General features: G+C 46.0%; 2 protein-coding genes across 9 annotated transcripts in view; both read right to left on the bottom strand.

Annotated features, from left to right (window-relative positions):
• Positions 1–2376: 2376 nt before the first annotated feature.
• Positions 2377–5579, bottom strand: eif4ebp3l (eukaryotic translation initiation factor 4E binding protein 3, like). Its single transcript, XM_080840596.1, has 3 exons — positions 5227–5579; positions 3009–3185; positions 2377–2758 (listed from the first exon to the last, which is right to left on the bottom strand). Exons 1-3 carry the CDS (start codon positions 5351–5353, stop codon positions 2730–2732), a joined length of 333 nt encoding a protein of 110 aa, XP_080696722.1. The 5' UTR covers positions 5354–5579; the 3' UTR covers positions 2377–2729.
• A 1000-nt stretch (positions 5580–6579) lies between these two features.
• The window catches only part of LOC308366888 (ankyrin repeat and KH domain-containing protein 1-like), a 53989-nt gene continuing 34942 nt past the window's right edge, over positions 6580–25626 (bottom strand). For 4 of the 8 annotated variants that reach the window (XM_080840669.1, XM_080840671.1, XM_080840673.1 and 1 more), the window contains exons 14-34: positions 24695–24797; positions 23216–24319; positions 22919–23058; positions 22669–22780; positions 22291–22436; positions 21839–21981; positions 21194–21407; positions 20212–20387; positions 19762–19924; positions 19493–19588; positions 19233–19349; positions 18815–18974; positions 18102–18636; positions 17299–17454; positions 16770–16946; positions 12969–14914; positions 11648–11827; positions 11199–11450; positions 10822–10997; positions 7353–7517; positions 6580–7188 (exon numbers count right to left, since the gene is read on the bottom strand). In XM_080840669.1, the coding sequence (XP_080696795.1) occupies positions 7129–7188; positions 7353–7517; positions 10822–10997; positions 11199–11450; positions 11648–11827; positions 12969–14914; positions 16770–16946; positions 17299–17454; positions 18102–18636; positions 18815–18974; positions 19233–19349; positions 19493–19588; positions 19762–19924; positions 20212–20387; positions 21194–21407; positions 21839–21981; positions 22291–22436; positions 22669–22780; positions 22919–23058; positions 23216–24319; positions 24695–24797 (6321 nt within the window). In that variant the 3' untranslated portion in view covers positions 6580–7128. The remainder of the gene's footprint in view (positions 7189–7352; positions 7518–10821; positions 10998–11198; positions 11451–11647; positions 11828–12968; positions 14915–16769; positions 16947–17298; positions 17455–18101; positions 18637–18814; positions 18975–19232; positions 19350–19492; positions 19589–19761; positions 19925–20211; positions 20388–21193; positions 21408–21838; positions 21982–22290; positions 22437–22668; positions 22781–22918; positions 23059–23215; positions 24320–24694; positions 24798–25626) is intronic. The other 4 variants (XM_080840675.1, XM_080840676.1, XM_080840670.1 and 1 more) reach the window with 3 other exon arrangements.

Raw genomic sequence — 25626 nt, 5'->3', positions numbered from 1 at the left:
TGAAACCAAATTTTGTTATCCAATCATGATCAACAAATTCATGTGGCACAAGGGACGAGTGGTTGAGATTTCATTAGTGAAAGAAATACAGTACAAACTGAATTTGGAAAGAAGGAATAGATTAGTAAATCATTTTAAATTGACCATACTAAGTCCTTTGTTCCAAACCAAGACTAAAGGACGTGCATTTAGGTGGCACTGGTATATTCATTGAGACATAAACTAAAGATTTTAAGTGAGTGCCGTTAGGGTGCTGTTTGTACGATTTGCTTAGAGAAATGCACTAACCGTTTTGAAAATGGTAAGAATGATTCAAGAAATGTTCATAAGCGACTGAGAAACTGTACAAACTCATGGGATTTTGAAAGTTGTGACTGCATTTGTAATTAAGCAATTATATGAAATCATCCATAGTTTAGTTCACATGGTATATTCATATAGTGAATGTGCAAAGTGTTTTCAAAAAGTGATCCTAGTATTGGGATATGTGTGAAACCAGTTTGGAAAACTGTTGCTTCTGTGAGTTCACATAACATGACAGGAGAGTATGTGATAAACATCACCTGGCCACAGGCTACTCTTCACCACACCCACAAGCCTGAGGCAAAGCAGGCAAATAGGATGCAAAGTACACACGTGATCTTGGGAAAGACTCAAATGCTAGTAGATTTCCATATGAATGGAAGTTAATACACTGCTGCCCTTATGTTGGTAGGTCCGTGCTGTGCTCACACCCATTGGTAAACAAAGTTGCACACTGCCAAGAGAGAGTAACTGAAGCGATGTCTCACTCTGGTTACAAGAGAAGTCGGATGTACGCTAGTATAGTCTCATACTCACCTTTGGACAAATTCCAAATGGCTGACGGACTGTTCACCAAGAACCACTCCTCTTCCTGGTAAACCTTTGAGAACTGAGACAGCTGTCTTTGCTGACCCATTTTTTGAAATCAGTATCGCGTAACATCACATTATCAAGGGAGCATTGAGTTTAAGACAACCCTGACCTTTTAAAAAGACAGTTGCTGATTTTAAGATCATTTGAAGCTCCATACTGCCATTGGCTTTTGGGAAAAACGCAGAGCGACTTTGTGTCACACAGAGTTGGTGTGTGTGGTACTAGATTTAGTCCAGTTGCTATTTAAGATGTAGGGAATCTAAACACTAAATAGCGAAAGGAATACCTTAAATGGTATCTCTTAAAATATTCATCTTTTATTTTTCTTGTCATTTATTTTATCTTGCTATTTTGTTAATATGTTTATATGTTTTATGTCCTATGCACCAACCACACCAAGTTAATTTCCTGTATGTGTAAATGTACTTGGCAAAGTATATTTACTTGATTCTGATTAATAATATCATGTAGAAAGTTAAACTAAATTTAAATACCCTTTTCCCTTCTGACAGAAGCTACAGGACTGGATGGATGAAAGTCCTGCCTCTCATCTATAAAGTGAAATCCATATTTAAGTCCTTACATGATTGAGCTTGAAATGTTACACAACAGTGAGAGTGAGGTAATGTCTGCCTGAGGACTTTAGGTGGGTATTCAACATAACACATCTGTATATTCGATTTCAGCCATAAAGCATAATCCCTCTATTGAAATGTATGCATGATATCTGACATGTATTTGTGTGCACCTCTGGGATTCAGTGCACTATAACCGGGCTGGTTATGCGTCCCTTCATATCCCACATATAAGAAGTCTGATCCTTTTGAACACTAAGCCAATACCAGACTGTGGAATGCATCAGGCCACTTGTTGTTTGTATCACTTTACACACCTCCACTTATCTCCCTTATGGTATGGATAAGATAAGCAGGAGATACAGCATTGCTGCAGGCATATGGGACATAAACATATGACTGAACCATGCAGTTATCAAGTCATTAAAAGATATTTTAGTGGGTCAGTCATTTTGTAGCGTCACAGAGCCAGACATACGTAACAATCATGGGACAATCATGAAGGGATTTGGGGATTCTAAAAGTGGGTAGGAATGATTAGCGTAATACTTTTTAAATTTCTAAACCATTCCAGGGCTCAAGCTGTCTCCAGACATGACCTTCAAAGGCCATGTTCCAACACCATGTCTGGCCCCATGAGACTGGGAGTAACTGCTCATCAGAAACCTGTGCAACCAAAAAGACGACATGTTCTACAATACATTGTTACATTTTTTTTTATTTAAAGTTTTTGAATGTCTTTTCCAAAAACCCAAACATAGGGAAAGAGTGTTACTCCCCTTGGCCACTCACCATGAGCAATGAATCAGAGAGTTCTGAGATGGACAGCATTGCAGAAAAATGAACAGTTCTACTGTATGTTTAGAACCCCCCCGTCCTTTTCTCCACCCCCCCCCCCCCCCAAACTACATCCTACCATTTTTATGTATTCTTTTTACATTGTTCATTTTGAAAAAAATATACAAAGTACCATATGTACATTAAAAAAAAACATGACAGCCCTCCTCCTCAATTCCTCTCCGCTGCAGCATTTGAACATGCCTGTAGCCAGCCAACTCCACTCGTCATTTGAACATGCCTGTAGCCAGCCAACTCCACTAATCAACAGCAGAAAATTAGGTGCTTTCACACACTGGGTTATGTATCCCTTTTTGGCTTCAACAAAAAAAATACAAAAAATAAATGCCTGCTGATCCAAAGGAATCCCAAACGGCATCACACCAAACGTCGCCCACCATAGGAGGCTGCAGGTGGAGCTCACATGTCCATCTCAAACTGGCTGTCATCTGCTTCCCATGAACAGAGATGGAGAGAAAAGAACACAGACAGACAGACAGACAGACAGACAGACAGACAGTGACAAAACAAGAGCTGTTATCAAGTGGTTGTATTACAAGAACACATCAACTGCAAGTTGTCTAAAAACACATCACAGTAAGGATCAAGTTGTCTAAAAACACTGCACAGTAAGGATCAAGTTGTCTAAAAACACTGCACAGTAAGGATCAAGACTTGATAGGGAGACTGAGTGTTTACCGGCCAAATCCTTCTCTTCCTCCTCTAACTCTTCTTTGAGGTCCTGGAGTTTGGAGAGAGGGTGCAGCGAGGGCATGGTTACTCCCGGAATCTGAGGCAGGCAGCATGGCGGAGTGCGAGCAATTGGAGAGTTTCTGCAGTCGAGCAAGAACTTCCTGTCATATATGATACGTGTGCCTGCAGAGGCAGCCAGAATGGTGTGAGGAGGACACATTCAATACCTCACAAGATCAAGAACTATGTTAATCATATTACAAGTGTTAACGTTCATATTTCAGCTAGCATAGGACAAGGATATAGAGAAGTCAGTTGGTGGGCATAATCAGTCAACTACGTTACATGATTAGAAATTAAAAAACAGTTAGGGGGAAATTGAATGTTCTTTTTAGGGGAACAAGTTTGACAAAAATGGCATTTAATACATGTTCATGCTTTGGGAAGAATTCATGAAATATTATTGCAATTTGCAACATAATAATAGAAAAACAAACAGGCTTGTGAAACCAGTTCTATTAGTTCGAAGAAACTCAGTGCTTGTGAACACACTCCCATTTTGTGAAACATCACTTGGCTTTCACAAGCGGATAGGGTGACAGGAGTGACAGCGTCTACGGTGAAGTTTGATCTAAACCTAGGAGTGGTTTGAACTTTGAGAGGCAATGCGAGCCATACAGTGCACATATGGTCCGACCGTGAGCTGAAAAACATGTTATGTAATGCAGCCTGTTTTGTGCAGCGTGTCCTGAACAAAGGGGACGGGAGGGAGGAGACAGAGAAAGAGAGAGAGAGAGAGAGAGAGGCACATGGGCTGACTGCTGGACGAAGAGCATCAGGCCACAGCAATGCTGTGCAGCTGGCCAGAACTGGACCAAGACTCCAACCACACCTAGAATACCTGATGTTTTTCACTTGTCTTTACAGGCTCCAATGCACACAAAGCACCAGTAGCCACATGAACTCCATTTTATTTTCAGAGAGGAGAACTAAATGTTTTCACAGAACTACCAAATAAAAGCTACCATGATCAACGCAGGTGGAACACAGTGCTTTTCTTTCGCCACTACACACTTGCAGTATTCAGCTTCACCAGTATTTCAAATGTGAATACAAGACATGTGTTGTTTCTTCAAGATTCTTTTCAAGAAATTCAAGTTCAGTTCTTAGAAGGGAGGCAGGGGGCGTGCTCTCTGAAGAGCAGCTCCTGTTGGCTGGGACAGAATGTTCTCATCATTCCCTAAATTGCAGAGCAACAGCCGCTGGTTCCACTAGGGGCGGCCCGAAGACACCCTTTCCTTCCATAACCACCACCAACTCCCTAAAGTGGGCGAGGAGAAAGCGGGAGCTACTGGCTGCTGATTAGATCTTTATGCCCCTTGTTGACAGATCAGGTTGTGTTTTCTATCAACAGACTGTGGTATGCGGTACTGCACTGCCCTCCCATAACTCCTTTCCCTTGTCTACTGGCTCCAAAAAACAAGAGATGCTGGAAGCATACTTGACTTAAAGCTTATCTGTAGTCATATTTTTTACAGAACACCATTTCACCTAGAGCAGAGAGATACTTAAGTAGTGTACTTGAAAGGTGTCACAATGTAGCACAACACTGTTCCAAGCCCCTGTAAATAAACTGCAATGCCTCAACAATCCACAGGGGACTTTCTATGTCACGTCCAAGAATTGCATCATGTTTTACAGTAGGCTACATGACAACGAAAACAAAGCACACGTTTGTCACCAAATACTTCTCCTCTACTTACCAAAGTGTTTGTCAAGGATTATAATTTCGATCCAAACGTATACGCATGTGAGAGTTAAACTAAAAAGTTTGACTCAACGTGTAATGAATCATCTGCATCTTACATGCAGAGTTTTTTTTTTTTTTTACATTAATGCTAATCTTCACACTCATATATTGAGTTATAAGCCAAATAAAACCCACACACCATGACAATAACTAAATCCATGTGGCCGAAAACGTAACGTCGATTTAAGGCGCAATGTTATGCAGCATGTCCGATAGTGACTGTTTCATAAGAGACGTTAGAAGAACATTGGGGTGCGGGGAAAAAAATAAAAAGTTAAAGAGACTGTGCTTAGTCAACGATTTAAAGTTTGCAATACACTCCGTGATATATCATGACCAACATAAACCAATTCAAAGTTAGGTCCTCGAGTTCGGACACATAATCGGAAATGATTTTACTGCAACAAAGCTTACCTCCAGGGGTGGTGGAGAAGAGGGTGCCCCCGGGCGTCTGGCTGTAACAGTCGGGCAATTGGGACCAGTCCTTCAGTTGCATGACCCGGGTAGGGATGGCACAGCTTTTGCTTGGTGATGTCGACATAGTTTGTTTATTTGTTTCCGTCGAAGAAATGGAATCAAAACGGTAGCCTACAGTTACACACTGACCCACTGTGGTGGTAGATACACTGAGAACAACACGTAAAGGTTACAAAGTTGCTGAAAAATGTCAGGAAATGTGCGAGCGACTCTGCGGTTGTTGTTAACAGCCTACTAGGGGCTGGTCTCTTCAACTCTGGACTTCTTCAGGCAGACTGAATGTTCACGGCCATGTGCGAATGTATTTTATGTCTACAGGAGTCCCTACGTGACTCGGGTCATGTGATAGACTGCGCTGTTGCAATCAGCCAACCTATCCGCTGGCCACGTGGGCAAAAGTATGTGCCTGTCAGTCACAATTCAGCGTGAATTGCGCCCAAGTGGACACTGGCTGTTATTTGTTGTGAATCAGTAATAGCCCAGCAATCGCTTCATTGATGTAAATACGTTTAAAACAGTAACCTCATTTAAAACCCAAGTCTCACATAACCTAAAGACCAATATGTTTACTCCAAAAAAATCTAGGAATACTAGAATGAAATATCGATTAGCTGTTGGCTATTCTGAATAGAATGAACCAAACCTTACAGTCTCAATCGTAGTTCACAACCATCTACAGTTTTGGAATCATCTGCACGTTATTTGGTTAGCACGGACTTCACATGTCCTGTTCAGACTTACTGTACCTTGAGGTGTAGTTGCCGACAAGCGCCGCTGGGACCCGCTGTTCTCAGTTCCCCTTATAGGACAGCGGTCTTCCCAAACTAACATTTGAAGTATATGAATATTCTTCTTTATGTCATGTGCCTTCACTGACAGTCCTCTTAGCACTGATTTAAGTTAGCCTCGTGTTTATTTCTTTAAATTTGTCTTTAACCTGCTGTGACTGCAAAGTGAATCACACAAGACCACGAGGAAAACTGGTTACAAATATTTGTCGTATTTCCGTAGGATGACGTCAATCATTCCAGAGGTAAGGAACACCTCGATATGTCATCATAGATGGAGGAGGATCTTGAAGCCTACATAACCTCATTTCAATATTTAAGAAATATTCACTACTGTTTTTTCATACTCTACTGCTATTAAATGACTTAATTGGAGAAATCAAAGCGAGGTAGGCCTGTTGATTGATCTTCAGTGTTGCATGGTATTTTACATTGGTTTATTTCCAAGAACCGATTATTTCATCACACTAAAGTCTATTAATCAATTGGACAAACCAACGAACAGTTTCATCTTTTTATTGAATATTAAGGTAAATATTTCACATTAATACAGGCTACATAAAGTAGAGCCACTATACGACATGAAATTTGCTTTTTAACCCTTTTTAGTATGTAAACAATTGTACATGTATTTACCACTCTAAAAGGTCTGATTTCGTTATCTCTTTAGGTAATCATCTAGTTAATGACTGCATTTCGCAGGACCCATACAGTCAAATAACGCCTTTCGTGGGTTTAGGTCAAAACGGCTAAACTACGCAGAGAATGCATCCTGTTGATCTTGTTCAGAGACAAGTGGTAAACCAGTAACATCCCACACTAGTTTCCTTTTTATTTTATTTTTTGAGTTAGGCACGTCAAAAATAAAACAAAACAAAAACAAAAAACACAGGGTATGTTTTCTTTCCTTTAACAATTCTTAACTCTGTACTTGCCCGCATTACTACGTTTTTGTCTTGTGATTTTATTTCCTCTTGTTGGCTTTAAAGTGAGTATTTTCTGTTAATTCTGGACATACGCCTTGAAGGTTGTTGAAGGCCAGTATTGTGTTCTAGTTGACGTGGTTCAAATGCACATTCCCAATATGGGGGGCCCAAGTACCTGGCCACACCTGAAAGACAAAGACACATGATAAGACAGAGAAAGGCCTCTGGGTAACAAACCAAACACTAGCTCAAGGCTGAAAGGTAGAAGATCTCCAAGCTCTCGTCAAGTGAAATGAGGCGTGCTTTTCTCGTCTGTCAGCCTAATCAGCTTTGTAATGAGGGGATTTACCTGCTGAGGATCTGAACTCTCTGCGGAGTTGGGGACCAGTTTAATGATGGGGTTCCAGGCGGGGTCGGACGTGTGCAGCCCGTTGTACATGGGTCCTCCAGGTCCCTCCACCATGGGCCCGTGAGGAGGCATCATAGTCCCACCGTACATGGACATGGGCATCCCCTGCAGAGAGTACAAGGGAAACACTGAGTTTAAAATGCTGAGGAAATCAACTTGCATGATCACTCATTGACTTTCAATTGAGATTTTAAGATAAAATGAGTTTCAGATGGAAAATTAGCTAAGTAGTTAAAAAAAAAAACCTTAAATGAAATTAGTGTGTTTATGCTAAGCAGCACATTAGCAAGACAAAAATGATGACTCTCATAAAGTTAACAGTCCCTCTGAAGAACGCAAGTACAAGACTCTGGTACAGGGTCAGGTAAGTCAGGTGTTGGTCTACCTTCATGCTTAAACTGCACCCTTTTTTCATAGCTCACAGAACACTGTGATTTGACAGACCTACTATCAGTCATATTTACATGAATGTGCAAGGATGAGCACAACTGATTCGAAAACGGCAATGTAGCGCTTCAAAACCCACTTCAAAACCTGTGACAGAAGGTCAGTTGACCAATAACAAACACAGACCACCTGTAGAGATCCATTTACACTTCATGCAAATAACATGAACTTCATGTCATTTTAAATTTGGCCAGTGGGTGGCCACTGTTTGTACAGCCAACTCTTGTCAGTTTGTCTATGCAATACGCAGCAACAGGAAAGTAATCAATCGAGAAATACAGTGGAACCGCTGGATTAGTTTCAGTTATCCTCAGTAAAAGGGGAAAATTCATAAAATAAACTGTTCATATCGATTCTTCGATTTCTCTCCAGAGCGATTCTGTATCGATTCAGAAAAGTTCATAATCTGAATTTTAAAAATGAAATTAGTTTGCCTGCTGCAACATTCTGTTCGCCTGCTGCAAAACGCAACAGAGTTTAAGCGGCACCAAAATAGCTGCAATGGAGAGCACTCGAGTTATACAACATATATAGCAGCATTTTGGGTTTTATTTTTATGAGACTGAGGTGATGGCCCTAACGTACACCATTTGTAAGGCCTGTGGAAGTTAAATAAAATACTTCGGAAAAGTACCTAGCTGCCACCTAAATTTTTGTCTAATCCCATACCGCTTGCAAGTAGTTCTCGGCTGGCTAGATAGCTTGCTAACCCTGAGCATATTTGCTAACTTTACTACTTAGCTAACTAGCCTTTTCTATCTCGCTACTCTTTGTCAGTTTGCTAAGTAGCTACAGAGGGGTAGCTAATGTTGACCGTGTCTGCTTCATGATAATTCCTGTGATCATGTTGCCATAGAAAAACAATGCTTCTGTCAGTAAGTTAACGCCAATCACCTTGTGGTTGTATGGTTAAAAAGCAGTGGGCCGCATACTGAGCAAACCTACTAGGTTATTTGAATAAGTGTTCTAACTATTCCATGATGCAAAAATATTTTTTTTTTTACAAAGGCTACTTCCATATTGAGTTGAAATGCAAGCTGCATTGGTTATTGCATTGTTGATAGAAAGTCATATTTGTGATACTACGTTATTGTGATACTACGTTATTGTAATACTAAGTTGCTCTGATTGGTTGCAGGGATATCCAATTGAGCGAAGAGGCATTTTTTTCCTGGTTCAGTTGAAACACACCCCATAATCACAGCCTAAAGGAGCAGTATCAGACTCATAATCTGACGAGAATTAAGAGTATGACAACGTCAGGCTAGGATATGCTGCTTATTACCCACATCAGTAGGATTTTGTGTTTGAAGTCTTAAAAAAGAAAAGATTATTTATTTCTTTTTTACACCCAAAATGTGTTGAAATGCAAGCTGCATCGATTATTGCATTGTTCATAGAAAGTCATAATTGTGACAAGGAAGACTTTTTCTCTAATAAAAAAAAGGTAATTCATCTGTTGAATTTCTTTAATTATCAAACGCAAAGTAGGAAGTGATAGCAACCTCTGAGTGGCAAACTCAAATGTTTTAAAAACCGAGATGCATCAATAATCGTTTTATCAGTTTAGAATTGATAATTGGTTTAGAATCGAATCGTTGACCTCTGAATCAGTATCAAATCGAGTCGTGAGGTGCCAAGAGATTCCCAGTGTTAGCTACTGTAAGCCGTTTCGCCTGACTGCGGTAGGTCTTGGAACGTATCCGCAGCAGATACAGGCTGATCCTGGTTTGTGGTAGTCACTGATGACTAGGGCTGCCACGATTAGTCGATGTGGTCGACGGTAAAAATGCGTCGGCATCAATAATTTAAGTCGATGCATCTTTTTATTTTATGAATTTACCTTTTCAATTTCTAAAACGCTTCAGTTCAGTATAACGAATTTGCATCTTCCGTATCACTACGTAATTGCTGCGTGCCTGACATCAGTCTTTTTTGGCACCAGTCATTGGTCGCCTTCAGTCAACGCTTCAGTTTTTGAGAAATCATGGCGGCAGCAGCGGAGTCTGACTTGGTGGGGAAAGAGACGGAATCTACACGTTTCCAAAGACCAAAGGCGTCAAACGTATGGGAGTTTTTCAAACAAGCACCTAACAAAAGGGTGGTTTGTGCACTCTGCAAAGTGTCGATGGCTTATCACAGCAGCACCACCGCTATGCGCGAACACCTCAAACATACAGGCGCCGTTGTGGACGATAGACCGCCAGAAAAGCCACAAGTATTGTCTATTCATGTTTATTAAATTGCTGTAAGTTTAAATATCTTTTGTCATTGTAGCTGCTAAATACACACATTATTAAAGCCATAAAGTTGTCTGCCTTCGACCTTAGAATTTCCATTGAATACGTTTTTACGTTTTAAATAACAGAAAATGTGTAGGCTAGATCTGGGCTTATTCTACGTTGATTGACGGTGCCAGTGTTTGTGCTTGTTGAGAATGTAGCCTACCATATCGAAATATTTTATTTCTGCCATTATTTGAAGTAAGTTTAAACTTGCAGTTTTGCACTTTAATATGTCAGCATTTGTTTACATTTTGTTTTGTGCTGCATTATGTAAAAATAAAATGAATGAACTGAGCTGAAATGGTGAATTTTCTTTTTTTTTGGGGGGAGGAAAATTAATCGTTTAGATTAATCGACTAATCGATAAAATAGTCTATAGATTAATCGATAGAAAAATAGTCGTTAGTGGCAGCCCTACTGATGACTCTGGTCCAATGCATTTAGCCCTATCTAGTTTAGATCGATGAGGGAGACTACAGCCCAAAGACAAATAGTTGAATTTATAGCTATTTGTAAAACAATTTTGCACTGAAGGACTGGACAGTGGGAGTGGTCATTCTGTATCCACCCACTGGTCAAAGAGAAACCTAACTGATGTGAAATAACCTGGGCTGAAATGGAACAAGAGAGCCTGTGATGGCTGCATTTGGAGGATGGGACTGGTGCAGTGCACTCACTTTAGGGAAGTCCATGAGATTGTTGGGCAGCTGCTGGTGGAAGGTGTTGGCAGGAGCCTGGATCCCCGTGTCGTCCTGCTCCATGGGTTGGTGCTGAGAGAAGGCCTGCTCCGGTGCCTGTTGGTGCATCATGTGACTGCTCAACAGGGGCTGAGACCAGCCAGACACAGGCTCTGCTGGGAGAACACAAATCAGAGGAAACTCATAAGGACCCAGCCCTTGCCAACTCAAAATGTGCCAGTATGATTTAAAAGGACTGAAGTAGGGACGTGTGGACATGAGATTTGTATCATTTTATTTTCTGCCCTGATGTTCTCCAGGCACTAACCACAGTTCAACAGCTGAAACAGCATGAGGCCCTGATGTTCTCCACTAACCAGAGTGATTGCCAACGCTGAAGGACCATATGCCGCCCTGGCCCACAGGCGCCGTGTAGCTGGTGGTGAGAAGCGGCGGGTTGACTGTGCCTGTCTGCCGGATACGTGCGAGCCGCTCGGTGCCGATGGGTTGTGGAACCTTCCGATCCAGGTGACCGGACGAACCGGGCTTGGCCTGGAGGGGTGGGGCCGAGGTGGACGCTGTGAGCGGCGAGGAAGCCCCCGATGACACAGTGGGGACCGCAGACTCACCTGACGGAGGAGGAGACATCAGAGAGGTTAAGATCACATTTCAACATCATGGTCATCGCATGATCCAGAGCAGAACACTACCATGTAGACCCTGCCTCCAAGTCAACAACAATAACCTCTTAACATTGATAGTTCAAGAGGCTTAGCAGTCTAGGTGAGGGGACAGGCACCAGGCCTTCAGGGGCAGCTATACTTACAAGAGCCAGAGGCACCCCAGAGGTGGGGGGAGAAATGCTGTCGGTTGAAGGAGGGGGCGCTGGCAGCACTCGGGCCGTGGAGGTACACTGCGCTGCCCGACATGGAGGTGGAGGTCATGCTAGTCATCGCCGCTGAGGACGAGGAGATGGAGTTGGCTGCAGGGTCCATAGGATGGAGGGCTGAGACACACACACACACACACACACACACACACACACACACACACACAAACATCAATCAACTGAGGCTAAATCCCCATTCATGCTTGCTTACGTATTGGAAAAGGAGATTAAAGAGGCAGAAATGGGTTAATCAGAATAGAGGTGGGGGGGAAAAAAAATCGATTCTTCGATTTCTCTCAATTCTCTCTTGGACGATTCTGTCTTGGTTCAGAAAAATCGAATATTTTTTGTACACATCCGTTTTGTGTTGAAATACAAGCTGCATCGATTATTGCATGGTTCATAGAAAGTGTAATTGTGACAACGAAAAGCTTTTTCTCTAATACAAAAATAGAAAAGGTAATTCATCTTTTGGTTTTCTTTAATTATCAACCCCAAAGTAGGAAGTGATTTTTAAAATCGAGATGCATCGATAATCGTTTTATCGCTTTATAATTGATAATCTGTTAAGAACCGATAATCGGTTTAGAATCGAATCGTTGACCTCTGAATCGGAATCGAATCGTGAGGTGCCAGAGATTCCCACCCCTTATAGATAATGTTTTTTTTGGGCTTTCAGCCATCATGGTGGCATTATGTAGGTATTCTACTTCAGGGTTAGGATTAGCAGTTTTACCTTAAAATAACACCTCAATGACGTTTAATATGGAGAATCGCCTCCGGGCCATTGCCATAGCAGGGTCCGTAGGCATATTACTCCGTTATGTAGGTTTGCCTGAAGCCGCCCTGTTTCTACTGTCTCCCAAACTAGTAAGTAGCTTATTTGCAGTCTTGCTTTGTCTTGTGTTGCACTTGCTTGATTTTAGACTGTGTTAGGAAAGTTGTTGACTCACTAGTTTGTCATAATGTTAAAGTAAGCCAATTTCAAGAGGTCTTGCTAGGTTTAGCCGCTAGCATCTCATTATCGATTAGCAATTCCATTCTATTGGGCAAGGAGGCTTAAGCTTAAGGCCAGTGTGACCCCCTTCCAAATGTAAGGACCATCTACTAATCTTGCCAACCCGTTAGCCTTTCACTACTTAAGTATGCTAAAACAAGCAGCTTTCACAACTTTCATTGGACAGACTGACTCTGGACAGCAAATAAACAGTTTGTAGAAAAGACCAAGAAGCCTGCATAAAATGGTGTCGCCTCTTACCGATGGAACTTGGGACCATCCTTTGGGAGGCTGACCGGTAGCCGGGGGCCTTGGAGCTGTCCGGAGAAGGCATCGGGGGAGGCATAACACCATCCCCTTGCCCCATACCCATGCCCATGAAGGCGGGTGGAGCAGAGTAGTGCTGCTCAGGTGGCGAGCGCGTGGGCAGGTGACAGGCACCCCACACCTGGTTGGTGCCGACCTGGCTGCCATCAAAGATGCTGCTGAAGTGATTGAAGAGAGCCTGGGGGCCGAAGTTGGGCGGCAGCTGGGGTTTCGCACCATGCATGTGGACCGGCTGGGAGCCATTCATCAGGCCAAGCCCAGAGGAGGCAGAGGAGGAGGAAGAGGACATCTGCATCTGGGGCGGCGGGGGCGCGTGCGGAGGCTGCGGGGGCAGTGTGGGTTGCTGCGTGGGCTGGGGTTTGAGAGCATCCTGCTGAGCACCGAGAGACATCAGGAGGGACTGCTGTTGATGTTGATGATGTTGCTGCTGATGCTGCTGCTGCTGATGCTGCTGCTGATGATGATGGTGATGATGATGGTGCTGCTGCTGTTGATGTTGCTGATGCTGTTGATGTTGATGTTGCTGATGCTGATGCTGTTGATGTTGTTGCTGCTGCTGCTGATGCTGCTGCTGCTGCTGCTGCTGCTGCTGCTGATGCTCAGCCAGAGCGGGGCTGTAGTGAGTTGGGCCCATCTGCATGCGTTGGGACATGCGAGGTGTTGGTGCACAGAAATGAGGTGCAGCGGAGCTGGTGGTGTTGACCAGTGGGGTTTGGCTCGAGGGGGGTGAGGTGGAGGAAGGTGGGAGGGAGGCGGCAGACTGGATGGGAAGAGGCGTGGCCAGAGGGGTCTCCGAGGTGGAGCTGAAGGGCAGGGTTGACTGCTGTGGGAGGAGCTCGGCTTTGGGAGGAGCCACTGGTGCCGAGAAGTCTCCTGCACCCGCTGCGGTGGACTCCACCGTCAGCGGCGTCTGGGGCTCAGGGACCATGGGCTTCTCTTTGCCGACAGGGGCCACCGACACGCTGCCACCTTCAGTGGCTTTGGGAGGCAACTTAGCTGCCTGAGCCGGGGGAGCGATGGGAGGCAGGGGTGTGGTGGAGGGAGCCGTGCTCGTGGCGGCGTGCTGGTGGAGCAGCAGGGGTGTGGCAGCAGCAGCCTGGGCGGCGCTGGGGGGGGGCGTGGCCGTGAGCGGAGCGCTGTGTGTTTTGGGGTGGGCCGTGGAGGAGAAGAGTTGCTTCCGCACAGAGGAGGGGGTGGGCTGGGGGTGCGTGGGAACAGCGCCGCTGCTGCTGCTGCTGTTGGGGGAGGCAGACGTGGGAGCCGCAGGAGATGCAGCCGGGGCACCACTGGTGCTGGGGCTGGTGCTGGCGTTAGTGTTAGCGGGAGCCTGCTCTACGAGCGCGGAGGAGGAGGGCCGTGAGGTGGACGAGGGGATGGTGCCGCTGCCGTGCTTGGGGGAGCTGTTGTTGCTGCCCGGACTCACAGGCCTCACGGGGAAGGGGCCCCAGGTGCTGGCTGCCGGGGAGAACGTGCCGCCAAACTGCGCCATGGGCAGGCGGGGGTGTCGGATCTGCTGCATGGTCTGTGCCGCGAGCAGGGCCAGCTGGGGGTGCGCGTAGGCCAGCGGGAGGGACACGGGGAACGGCTGCCTCATCCCTGAAGACGACGTCGACAGACCTTTGCCCACTTTCCCCCCGATCTGCGAGGCAGAGGAGGAGGGCTGGAAGGCTGAGGAGGCGGCCGAGGAGCCCTGGCCCTTAGGGCCAACCGAAGAAGAGGAGCTGTTGGCCCCGCTGGAGCTGGAGTAGGCACCAGAGCCAGCCTTGGAGCCCGGGGGCCGGATGTGGTTCCTGGGGATGAGGTCCTCCAGTTCCTTAGCGGGGTCCTGGATGAGAGCATTGATGAGCTGGATGGCGTGGCGTGTGGACTCTGTGCCACCTCTGTCAAATGAGGGATGAAGAGAAGGGATCAGAAACACCACTTTTCATTGATTTATTATTCTTTTAAGGCTTTAATGCTGCTTTAATGCATCAAAGCTGGGTAACTCAGAATGCACATTTTTTATGATGGAGATTCCTTATTTTTTATGATGGAGGTTCCTTATTTCTGAACACATTTAACGCAAACATACATGCTAACGCACTTTCACCATGACAATTGGGCCTCATTCTCGACAGCAGTTGAAGGACTTTCTTCTTAACTCCACTTCGGTGGATTTAGGAAAACATTTGCAATTGTCCATAGTTTTCTCATCTGGGATTTCTTCTGAACTTCAGAACACTTTCAGAACGAGAAATAGCAATCGTAACTCTGCCGGAATCTTCTCAAATAACCACAAGATGGCCGACAGGGCCATCTTGTGGTAATTTGAGGAATCGCATTTTAAAAAAACTGGGTTAATGGCTGAATTTGTGAGGAACCATTGGTGATTGCGCTCACGTCAACTCTACAGACATCCTCGGATTAAAATTATTAAAATAATAATAAAAAGGAATATTTGTTTCATTAACAATTACGTTACACATGTATAGTCATGATTCTACAAGGCATAGTGATGTCATTAAATAAATAAAAGGACTACACCAGGATGCTAATCCAGACTATTCTTATTTGTAGATCCACGTTGGTGGAATGAACTGCCTAGCTAGCACTACCAGAGCAGGCGCGGACGTCCCTCTCTACCTTTAAGAAGCTTTTGAAGACCCAACTCTTCAGAGAGCACCTCCCTTCATAACTGACACTTTGATTAGTGCTTCACTTGCACTTACAGCAGTTGCATTCCTACACTTATTTTTCCTTTTCTACCTCGTTTTTCTATTTCTTATATAAAGTAGTATTTATTGTTACATTAGGACTATATTGCTCGTAGCTTGACTGTTCTCTCCCTTGTGCGTCGCTTTGGACAAAGTCGTCTGCTAAATGATTGAATGTGAATGTAAATGTACACGAACACTGCAAATGTAAGTGAATAAATAAATAAACACTAAACCTAATCGCGTTAAAATAGCCATAGTGGAATAGAATGGACACATATACATCCTGCAGTACCTCCATTTCTGCACCGGTTAAGGTAAATCTGCGTTTTTTGCTCGCTTTCTGCTTAGACATGACTCGCCTTACGAGGTGCTTTCATGTGGATTCGGGAGATTCCGACAGCACAGGTTTCTACGGTTGCGTGCCCTAATAAGGAGCTGGCGGGGCGTGTATGTATGCAAATCCACTTTCACGAGAACGCGCATCAATTTAAGAAACTAATCCGTAGGAACACAGCTGAGAAAACTTTGGCTGCTTATGAACGCATTTTCAAGCGTGTGGGGATGCGGCGGAAGCGTTTCCATTATGTGGTTTTTACGAAGTCGCGTAAGTAAAATATCAGAAGAATTTCAGAAAATGAACGAGAATGAGGCCCATTTTTGTTAATGCTAGTGTTATTTGGTTGCATTTCAATAGCCTGGCCCAAGCCCTTTTCACTCCGTTTGACCTAAAGCATTATTTGAAGCTTTTTTCCCCCCACAGGGTTCATATCTCTATGGAAACAGGTCCAAAACAAAAATGTTGACTCCGGGGCATACAACCTTACATGTTAGCGCCTGTTTTTGGCACTATTCATTGCACTATGTGATTATTCGATTAGCTTTTCATATATATTCAACGTAAAATGACCTTCTGCAGACTGGCCTGACGTACGTGCTCTCTACAACGTACGTATATCTGCCCCCCAGACTTTGGCAGCACATTTCATGTTTTGAATTGAGTGGATAATGTCCAGCTTTCCATTTATGAAGGAGGAAGTACCTAATGGTGATCATTCTCTCCCCATTCTTATCCTTCTGCTTGTCCACATCTATGTGGGCTCCTGTGACGTCCTGGATGGCCGTGATGTTGCAGCCTCCTCGACCCATGATGCGTGACACCACTGACGCGGGAACGGAGAGCCTTTTGGACCTACAGGATAAAAACCTCATCGGTCGACTGGAGAGAAGAATACACTGTGATGCAAGTCTTGCTTTCAGAACAAAATCTCAAACAAACAACTCTGAGCTGATCACTACAGAATTATCTTACAGTTACAGATCTATGAAAAGCTTAAATTCTGGCACTGTACAGTCACTGGAAGATAATCTAGTCATCACATTTGACCATATTTTATAGCCAACACCAATAATGTATATATCTGTAGTAAAAACACAATTTTCTTTATACACTACCATAATCATTACAAAAACTGCTAAATCATTTGCATGAACAACAAAAAGCATCTTAGGTATGTTTCTAACTCTATCTAAGGCTAACAACAGAGACTTGGTCAGTGTGAGGCTCTTACCTCCTGACGACCTCCTTCCAGCCGTCCTCTCTCTTCTGACCCCTCTTGGGGCTGGTCATGCTCAGCTTGCTGTTGGGCGAGGTCACGGGCAGCGTGATGCTCTTGTATGAAGAGGGCATGGAGCTCGACACCAAGTCAGACGTCTGCTCATGCGATCTGAGCATTTCAGAGAGGTTGGGAAGAATGCATGTCACCAAACAGCTTCCATGGATTAGATCAATAAATAGAGAAGAATAAAAAGAATAAATAAAGTCCTAGACATCCACGTTGAGAGGCAGCTGAAGGAGTCACCCTCCTACCTGCTCTGTAGCTGTATCCTGCCACCTTCACTATGCTTGGAGAACTCAAAACCACCAAGTAATCCAACATAACTCATCACAACTAAACACACATAGATTCCCAACATCAATAAACCTGGTCTACAGAGGGCATGTTGTATTGTGAAGGAGGGCCTTTACGGATCCCAGGTACAGCATGTGGCACGTGTTGTTTTTGTGATAAATCTGTTTATCAAATTGATTTTTAATGACCAAATTTTCGCTCTCCCAGTGTTGCCTTTGTTTCTACAGCCATTCTTCATCCACGTATCCATTAAATACATCCCCCCCTTCTTTTCTATCTTTAACTGGCCGGCTCCAATCAGATGGGGGCCCCTCTCTTATGTGTCGAAGTTACGCTTAAGGTTTGGTCCTGTTAACAGGATGTTTGTCCTTGACCCGTTGTGCCTGCTCTAAGGGGTTCAGGCCTGGGCTCAATGTTATTGTGTTGGCACTATATGAATAAAGCTGAATTGAACTGCATACCTCTGCTGATTCTTGGAGCTGATGACCTTGTCTTCACGAGAGCTGTGCTGAGGGCCCTGCCTCTTCTCTGCAGCTGAAGTCATGTGTAGGGGAGCTGAGGAGGAAGGGGTGGTGCCCGAGGAGGACGAGGATGATGAAGACGTGGAGAGGGTGGGATGCGTGTCAGTGGGGTGGCGGTGGTGGTTGTGGTTCTTGTCTCCGGGGCCTCCTCCACAGCTGCTGCTGCTGCCGCTGCTCTCGCTGGTGCAGTCTGTGTTGTCCAGATGGTCCGAGTCTCCGTTGGCCCCCGTGGGCTGCTGGTGCTGCAGCAGCATCTTGCCTCCCTGGCTCTGAGCCAACGGCGCCTCCTGCAGGAGGACTTCAGACTCGCCCGACTCCTTGCTCTTGATCTTCCTGCCCTTGCGGCCAGTGCTGGGCACGATGGTTGTGCCGGCACGCTTCTTGCCAAAGGCCAAGGTGAAGGTGGGAGATGTGGCCAAAATACCGATGGTGGTGGTAGTAGTGGCACTTGGCGGATCAATGGGCACCTCGAGTTCTGTGGGGGGATACATACAAAATGTTGACAGTAAGAATGACACGGAGAGAAAGACCCAAAGAGTAAAGAATAAAATATATATCAGGGATTGGGCATTTAAAAAGACATTCGTAATTTACTGAATCCAAATCTCTGAGCAGTGCCTAACCCAATCACCCAGAGGTTGGTTCTTTTTTACCTTCAGAAGAGTCCTCCTTTAGCTCCAGTGTCTCCTCCTTGATCTGAGCCTCCTCCTCCTCCTCCTGCTTCCTCTTCTGCTCTTCTTTCTTCTTCTTGCGCTTCTCCTTGCGCTTCTCCCGCTTGGCGGCCAGAGCTTGCTTCTTGCTCTCTTCTCTGGACTACAGAGGGGTGAAGATCAGAACCATGGAAGACCAGCAGATGGCAGAAAAAACAATGGATACAAAGGAAAGAGGCGTAGAGCCTTTATATACAGAAAATGCAAAATCGAAACAAATTTCCAAAAGATGAAAAAACTGTCCCCAAAACGTAGCAGTGATAAACTTAAATGAACCAGCTACACGCTGGTAATGTTAATACAACTAATCTATGACAGGAACAGTAAGCAAAGTGTCCGAGAGCACAGTTCAGTCCGGTACCTTCTCCAGGTCCAGCTCTTTGAGCAGGATGCTGGCGTTCTTGTTGGCCTCGGCTGCCTGCTGATCTTTGGCTTTGACAATGGTCTCCATGCACTGGTGGCACTTCTTCAGCAACTCCTGTGAGCAGGAGAGCCAAAGAGGGATTCACTGATCTGTGAACAGCTTTATTCATACTGCTACTGTCCCAAAACACATGGGATCCAAAATATGCTTGACTCAGTACTGAGGGGAGAAGGCAGTAAAATGAATGCCTGTATTACCTTGTCTGCAATGGTGGCGATGTATCTCATGCACTCAATATCGGAGGGGAACTGGTTGACCTCTTTCACCAAGTACTGCACCACCTTCACATGACCCTGGAGATCAAAAGAAAACATTCTTTAGATCCAGTCTCTACACCCAAGATGGCCGTCTAAACAGCATATTTTGTATTGATCTAAAAGGGACAGGCCATCTCTAACTCAAGCACACAGAGACCTGTTGAGTGGTTCAAAGGTCATAGCAGGAGGGTGGCCATGGCATAGGTTACCTTGCGGAAAGCAGCCATGAGGGGCGTTATCTTGCGGTTGTCTGCAGCGTCCACGTCTGCACCTGCCTGCACCAGCAGCTGCACCACATCAAAATGGCCACCGTTGGCCGCCAGCCACAGCGGGGTGTTCCCCTTCTTGTTGCGCACGTCAATGTGAGCCCCTCTACACTCAGAAACAGGGCAAAGACATGATGAAATACAACAGCAATATATTTACTATGCTAAAGCAGATAAGGAAGAGTAGAAATGGCAGTATTGGATGTTTAGGTTCCAATCATTTAGAAACATTTCAATTTCAGTAGCATCCTGGATCATCCATGCTAACAGCTTAACGTTTAGCTATGTAACGTTCCTATCGAGGGGACAAAATTCTAAAACAACACAATCTGTAACAAAGAGTTGCTTCTGCTGAAATAAAGTGTTTCTGGGCGTGTGTGTGTGTTTGCATACCTATTGATGAGCAGCTCACAGAACTTGTAGTGGCCCTTGTCTGCAGCGATAGTGAGGGCGGTGTCACGTGAAGAGGGGACGGGAGGGGCGTTGACATCTGCCCCCTTGTCCAGCAGTACACGCCCAACCTCAGCGTAGCCTCCTGAGGCAGCCTCCATCAGAGGCGTCAGGCCCGTCTGGTGGAGGTGAACACAACAGTTACGTCTTGGTGAAGACACATGGTAGGACCAACCCATACATCAAAGCAAAATGCTTGATTTCAAACCTTTGCATAGATGAATTTATATGCTAACAGGGATTATCACACAGAACATTCAGTAAGGGAAGTTGGAAAGAGCCCCATCATGGCGCTTTTTCCATTTTTGTGTATAAAAGGTGAAGTATACAGCTAAAGGTGAAGTATACAGCTAGAGAGTGAAGTATACTACAGCTAAAGGGTGAGGTATACAGCTAGAGGGTGAAGTATACTACAGTTAAAGGGTGAAGTATACAGCTAAAGGGTGAAGTATACAGCTAAAGGGTGAAGTATACAGCTAGAGGGTGAAGTATACTACAGTTAAAGGGTGAAGTATACAGCTAAAGGGTGAAGTATACAGCTAAAGGGTGAAGTATACAGCTAGAGGGTGAAGTATACTACAGTTAAATGTGAAGTAAATAACTAAAGGGTGAAGTATACAGCTAAAGTGTGGAGTAAACAGTTAAAGGGTGAAGGTTACAGCTCAAGGGTGAAGGTTACAGCTCAAGGGTGAAGTACACAGCTAAAGGGTGAAGTATACTACAGGTAAAGGTGAAGTATACAGCTAAAGTGTGAAGTATACTACAGGTAAAGGCAAAGTATACAGCTAAAGGTGACGTATACTACAGCTAAAGGGTGAAGGTTACAGCTAAAGGGTGAAGTATACTACAGCTAAAGGTGAAGTATACAGCTAAAGTAAAAAGTGAGTATCTCCTGATTCTAACTGTGGGTGCCACGAGCACTGACCTTTGCTCGGTGCTCCACATTGGCCCTGCGGTCCAACAGGAGGCTAACGACCTCAGCTCGGCCCTGGAAGCAGGCCAACGTCAGTGCCGTGTTGCGGTTGGTCTCGATCTGAGCGTTGATGTCCGAGCCCATGTCCAACAGCAGCTTCACTGCGGGCACATGGCCGTTCATGGCTGCCAGCATCAGAGGAGAGATGCCCAGCTTGCTGCCAGTCCTGCAGAGAGGAGAATGGAGAGCCCAAGTGAGTGGACCGGACCAGCCCAGAAACATATATATAATCACTCACTCCACTCACTCACTCCACTCACTCCACTCACTCCACTCACTCCACTCACTCCACTCACTCCACTCACTCCACTCACTCCACTCACTCCACTCACTCCACTCACTCCACTCACTCCACTCACTCCACTCACTCCACTCACTCACTCCACTCACTCCACTCACTCACTCCACTCACTCACTCCACTCACTCACTCCACTCACTCACTCCACTCACTCACTCCACTCACTCACTCCACTCACTCACTCCACTCACTCACTCCACTCACTCACTCCACTCACTCACTCCACTCACTCACTCCACTCACTCACTCCACTCACTCACTGACCACCATGGCTGGTTGAGCCTGGTTGAGTGCTGACCTGGAGTTGATCTCAGCGCCTGCATTGAGGAGGATCTTGATTATGTTGACGTAGCCTCCAGAGGCCGCTAGGCTGAGAGGGGTGTAGTCAGAGACGTTGCGGTGCTCCTTATTGGCACCCCGCAGCAGCAGCAGCTCCACCACCTGGGCAGACAACACACACACACACACACACACACACACACACACACGTTTGGACCTCATCACTGGAGGAACTACAGATAGTTGGAACACAATTAAGATCTGAGGGAGATTATTCTGCACAGATACAGATATCAGTACCCAACCAATACCACGCACCAATACCACTTCATGGCAACATTACTCTCAACTCAGGGGCGGGCTCAGGAGGTATTCATACTCTACGTTAGCTACATTCCACAGTCTTAGCTGTGTAGGCCCCTTCAGATGAACAGCGTGTGTATAGATGTTTGAGAAGAGTGAGTGGCACACCTCCTGACGTCCACCAGAACAGGCCAGCGACAGAGGCGTGTCTTTGGTTCTCTCCGACTGCGCCTCAATATCAGCCCCTTTGACGAGCAGGACCTCCACCACGCCCACGTGCCCCGCTGTGGCCGCCAGGATCAAGGGGGTGAAACCTGAGGGCACACATTACATTGCATTACAATACAAATCCATACAGCCAAAACCTTTAGGAAACACACAGTTTTTCTTACATAAATAGGTGAAGTTACTAAATGACTTCAAACTTCCAGCCCAAATGTACGGTCCTATCCTGTGACTTTATGTGATGTGTGTGAATCTTGAAGCCTGATCCTGTGTCTCTATGTGATGTGTGTGTCAATCCTGGAGCCTGGTCTGTCCACTCACCCTTCTTGTCCCGGTGCTCGATGTTGGCCCCGCGAGCGATCAGCACAGACACCAGCTCCTCGTGGCCTCCGGCGCAGGCCAGCGTCAGCGCAGTGTCATGGTTACTCTCCGTCTGAGCGGGACAAACACCAGGTTTACAGTCAGAAAAGCACACGCATGTGGTTTAGTGAGCCAGCTTTGAATGCTTAAAACTGCTTGTGAAACCAAACACGGTGTGTGTGTGTGTGTGTGTGTGTGTGGGACGTCTTACATGTGCGTCGATGTCCACAGAGGGGTAGAGGGGCAGTGCAGAGGGGGGAGAGAGGCCGTTGGCAGTGGTCTGTGTCGGTGGCTGGGAAATGGGGGTGGGTGAGGTGGTAGTGTTCAGCATAGGCACTCGGCTGGTCACGGCTGAAACCCAAACAAGGGGAACATTAGACCAGGTCAGGTCAAGTCAGGTCAGACACCATTTTTAAATATTGCATATTCATGTATACAGTAAAATCAGAGGCAGGGCTCTATGATGCATCAACATTGCCAAGACACTCAACACGAACTGTGTCTTTACCTTGCATGATGTCCTCCAGTGTGTCGCCGAGCGTCTGCGCGGGCGAGGCAATCATGAGGCCATCAGCTGGGGCTTGTGTGAGGAGGCCTGAGCCCCCCACCATCTGCTGCTGCTGCTGCTGTTGTTGTTGCTGCTGCTCTGTGTGAGCGGCCAGAGCCCTCTGCAGCTCAGGGCTGGCCCCGCCGGGGTACTCAGAGGCCTGGGGCGGCAGAGACGGGAAGGCTGGCTGCAGGGCTGGGGGAGGAGGAGGCGGTGGAGGAGGTTGCTGCTGAGGATGCTGAGGCTGGAGAGAGGGGGCCAGAGGTAGAGTTAGAGGCTGCTGGCAGCTGCTGCCGTCAGGGTGGGGGTGGTGGTGGTGGTAGATGACAGAGGCCTCTTGCTGTGAAGGAAGCTGGCCATAAACCGAATCCACCACCTCGTCCTCGTCGTCCTCCTCTTCCTCCTCCTCCTCCTCCTCCTCGTCTTCTTCCTCCTCCTCCTCGTCTTCCTCGTCATCATCTTCCTCCTCGCCTGGTGACGGTTGATCGTCGTCATACTCCTGTAGCTGGCTCTCATGCTCCGCGTCGAAGGCCGGAGGCTGCGCCGGCATGGGGGGGTCTCTGGGCTGCTGGACGTGGTGGTGTGGTGGCGGTGGCGGAGGTGGCGGGGGTGAGGGTAAGAGGTGGCCGGGGAGGTGGCCGCTGTGCCCGGGCCCGGGGCACTGACCCTGGCAGCCCACCTCGGCCTTCAGGCCCTTGGCCTCCATGTACTCTTTGGTGAACTGCTGCTGCGTCTTGAGCTGCAGTTGCCGCTCCACCTTCTGCAGCTCCTTGAGGATCTTCTTCTTCTTCTGCACCTGCTCCTCGCGGCTCTTCTTCAGCTCCTCGATCTTGTCTTTGGTGAGCGGCTCCCCCTGGATGAGCTCCAGGGACTGCAGCTGGGCGCGCTCGATGGCGCTGATGCGCTGGCCCAGCTCGTTGAGCTTGCCCTCCGTCTCCTCCACGATGCAGTCCAACGGCTGGTAGGGGTGAAAGGCGGGGGGCAGGGTGTCTGAGGAGGGCGGCGGGGCAGAAGTCGAGGGTGGAACAGGGCTGGGTTGGAGGGCAGCCTGCCTCTGTTTGGAGGCTGAACAGGAGAGAGATTACCATTAGTAACCAGCTGGAGTCGGAGGACACACACACGGACGTACTTCATAGACATACTGAACTTTCTTGGTATTGCTGGTTGTAAATACTAACAGGAATGAGAACAGAATGTCTGATGCAATTTACAGAATCATCCATTTGCCCATTGGCAATTAGAAATACAAAATAACTAGCCAAAACACGAAATCTGCTTGTCCCGGGTGCTCAGGCAAGAGATTTATTCACTCCTGAATGAATTCTCAGGAAGGTTAAATCAGTGACATCTTCCCTCAACACACATCCATACATTCTTCCACAATCCCATCTTCCCTCAACACACATCCATACATTTATCCACAATCCCATCTTGGCTCACCTTTGCTTGTAGCCGGCGGGGGACTGGCGATGCTGGAGGGCACTCGGTCTGGTTCTTGTGGGGGCACCACCATGGCCAGGGCCTGGAATGGGACACGAGGAACCTGGAGGTGACGAGGCAGAAGTCAGCTTTAGTGTAGCAGACACACCCAAACATCTTGCTTCATGCAACTGTTGATATCAGGGCTTCTAAAACATTATTTGAATATATAAATTCAGTCCTAGAAAGTCAGCTAGCAGGCTAGCAGGCTAAACAGAGTTTATTAAATGTTCCAATCAACTGATTTCTTTTCAAACATGGCTTGTTTTGTAGTGCAGTCTGATCCGTTCTGATCAGTATCCGTGTTTCCGATGCTAATGTAACCAAAACATTGTTGCATCTCTGACTGGACAGAGCGGAGTGTGTCTGTTCCACTATTTTGCTACCAAGTAATTGTGGGTGGGTTTAATTTAAGCACTGACCATTGTATACAGTGGCAATACTAACATTAGTTCTTGTAAAAGCAGGCAGTCATTATTATTTTGAAAGTAAAGTTAGATTTTCTGCAGCAGCTTAGTTTAAACTAAAGTAGAATAACAGCAACAATTCAGTCGACCAAATCTTTTCAGTCGACCAAAACTTTAGAGTTGGTTCATGGTACATTTAGATTGATCCTGGGCTCAGCATACTGATGTAGCTGCATTATTAACGTTAAAACCGGTTTCCGATTTGTATCGGTCAATCGTTACACCCCTAGAGATGAGAGTTCATGTTGGTGTTTGTGCAAGTAGCAGTAAAGAATGTTCCATGTTATTTCTTTTCTGTTCTCAAGAACTTTCCAGGTTTCTTCGCAACACAAGAACCGTCTTTTGCATCAACTCTGCGTATGATTTCTCTTCTTACCTCTCGTTTTAAAATATGCACTAACCTTTCCTACTGTCTACCATATTTGA

This window comes from Sprattus sprattus (assembly GCF_963457725.1).
Source record: "Sprattus sprattus genome assembly, chromosome: 6".
Taxonomy (NCBI): Eukaryota; Metazoa; Chordata; class Actinopteri; order Clupeiformes; family Clupeidae; genus Sprattus; species Sprattus sprattus.
The sequence above is the reverse complement of the archived record's forward strand: the minus strand, read 5'-3'. Positions and strand labels throughout refer to the sequence as shown.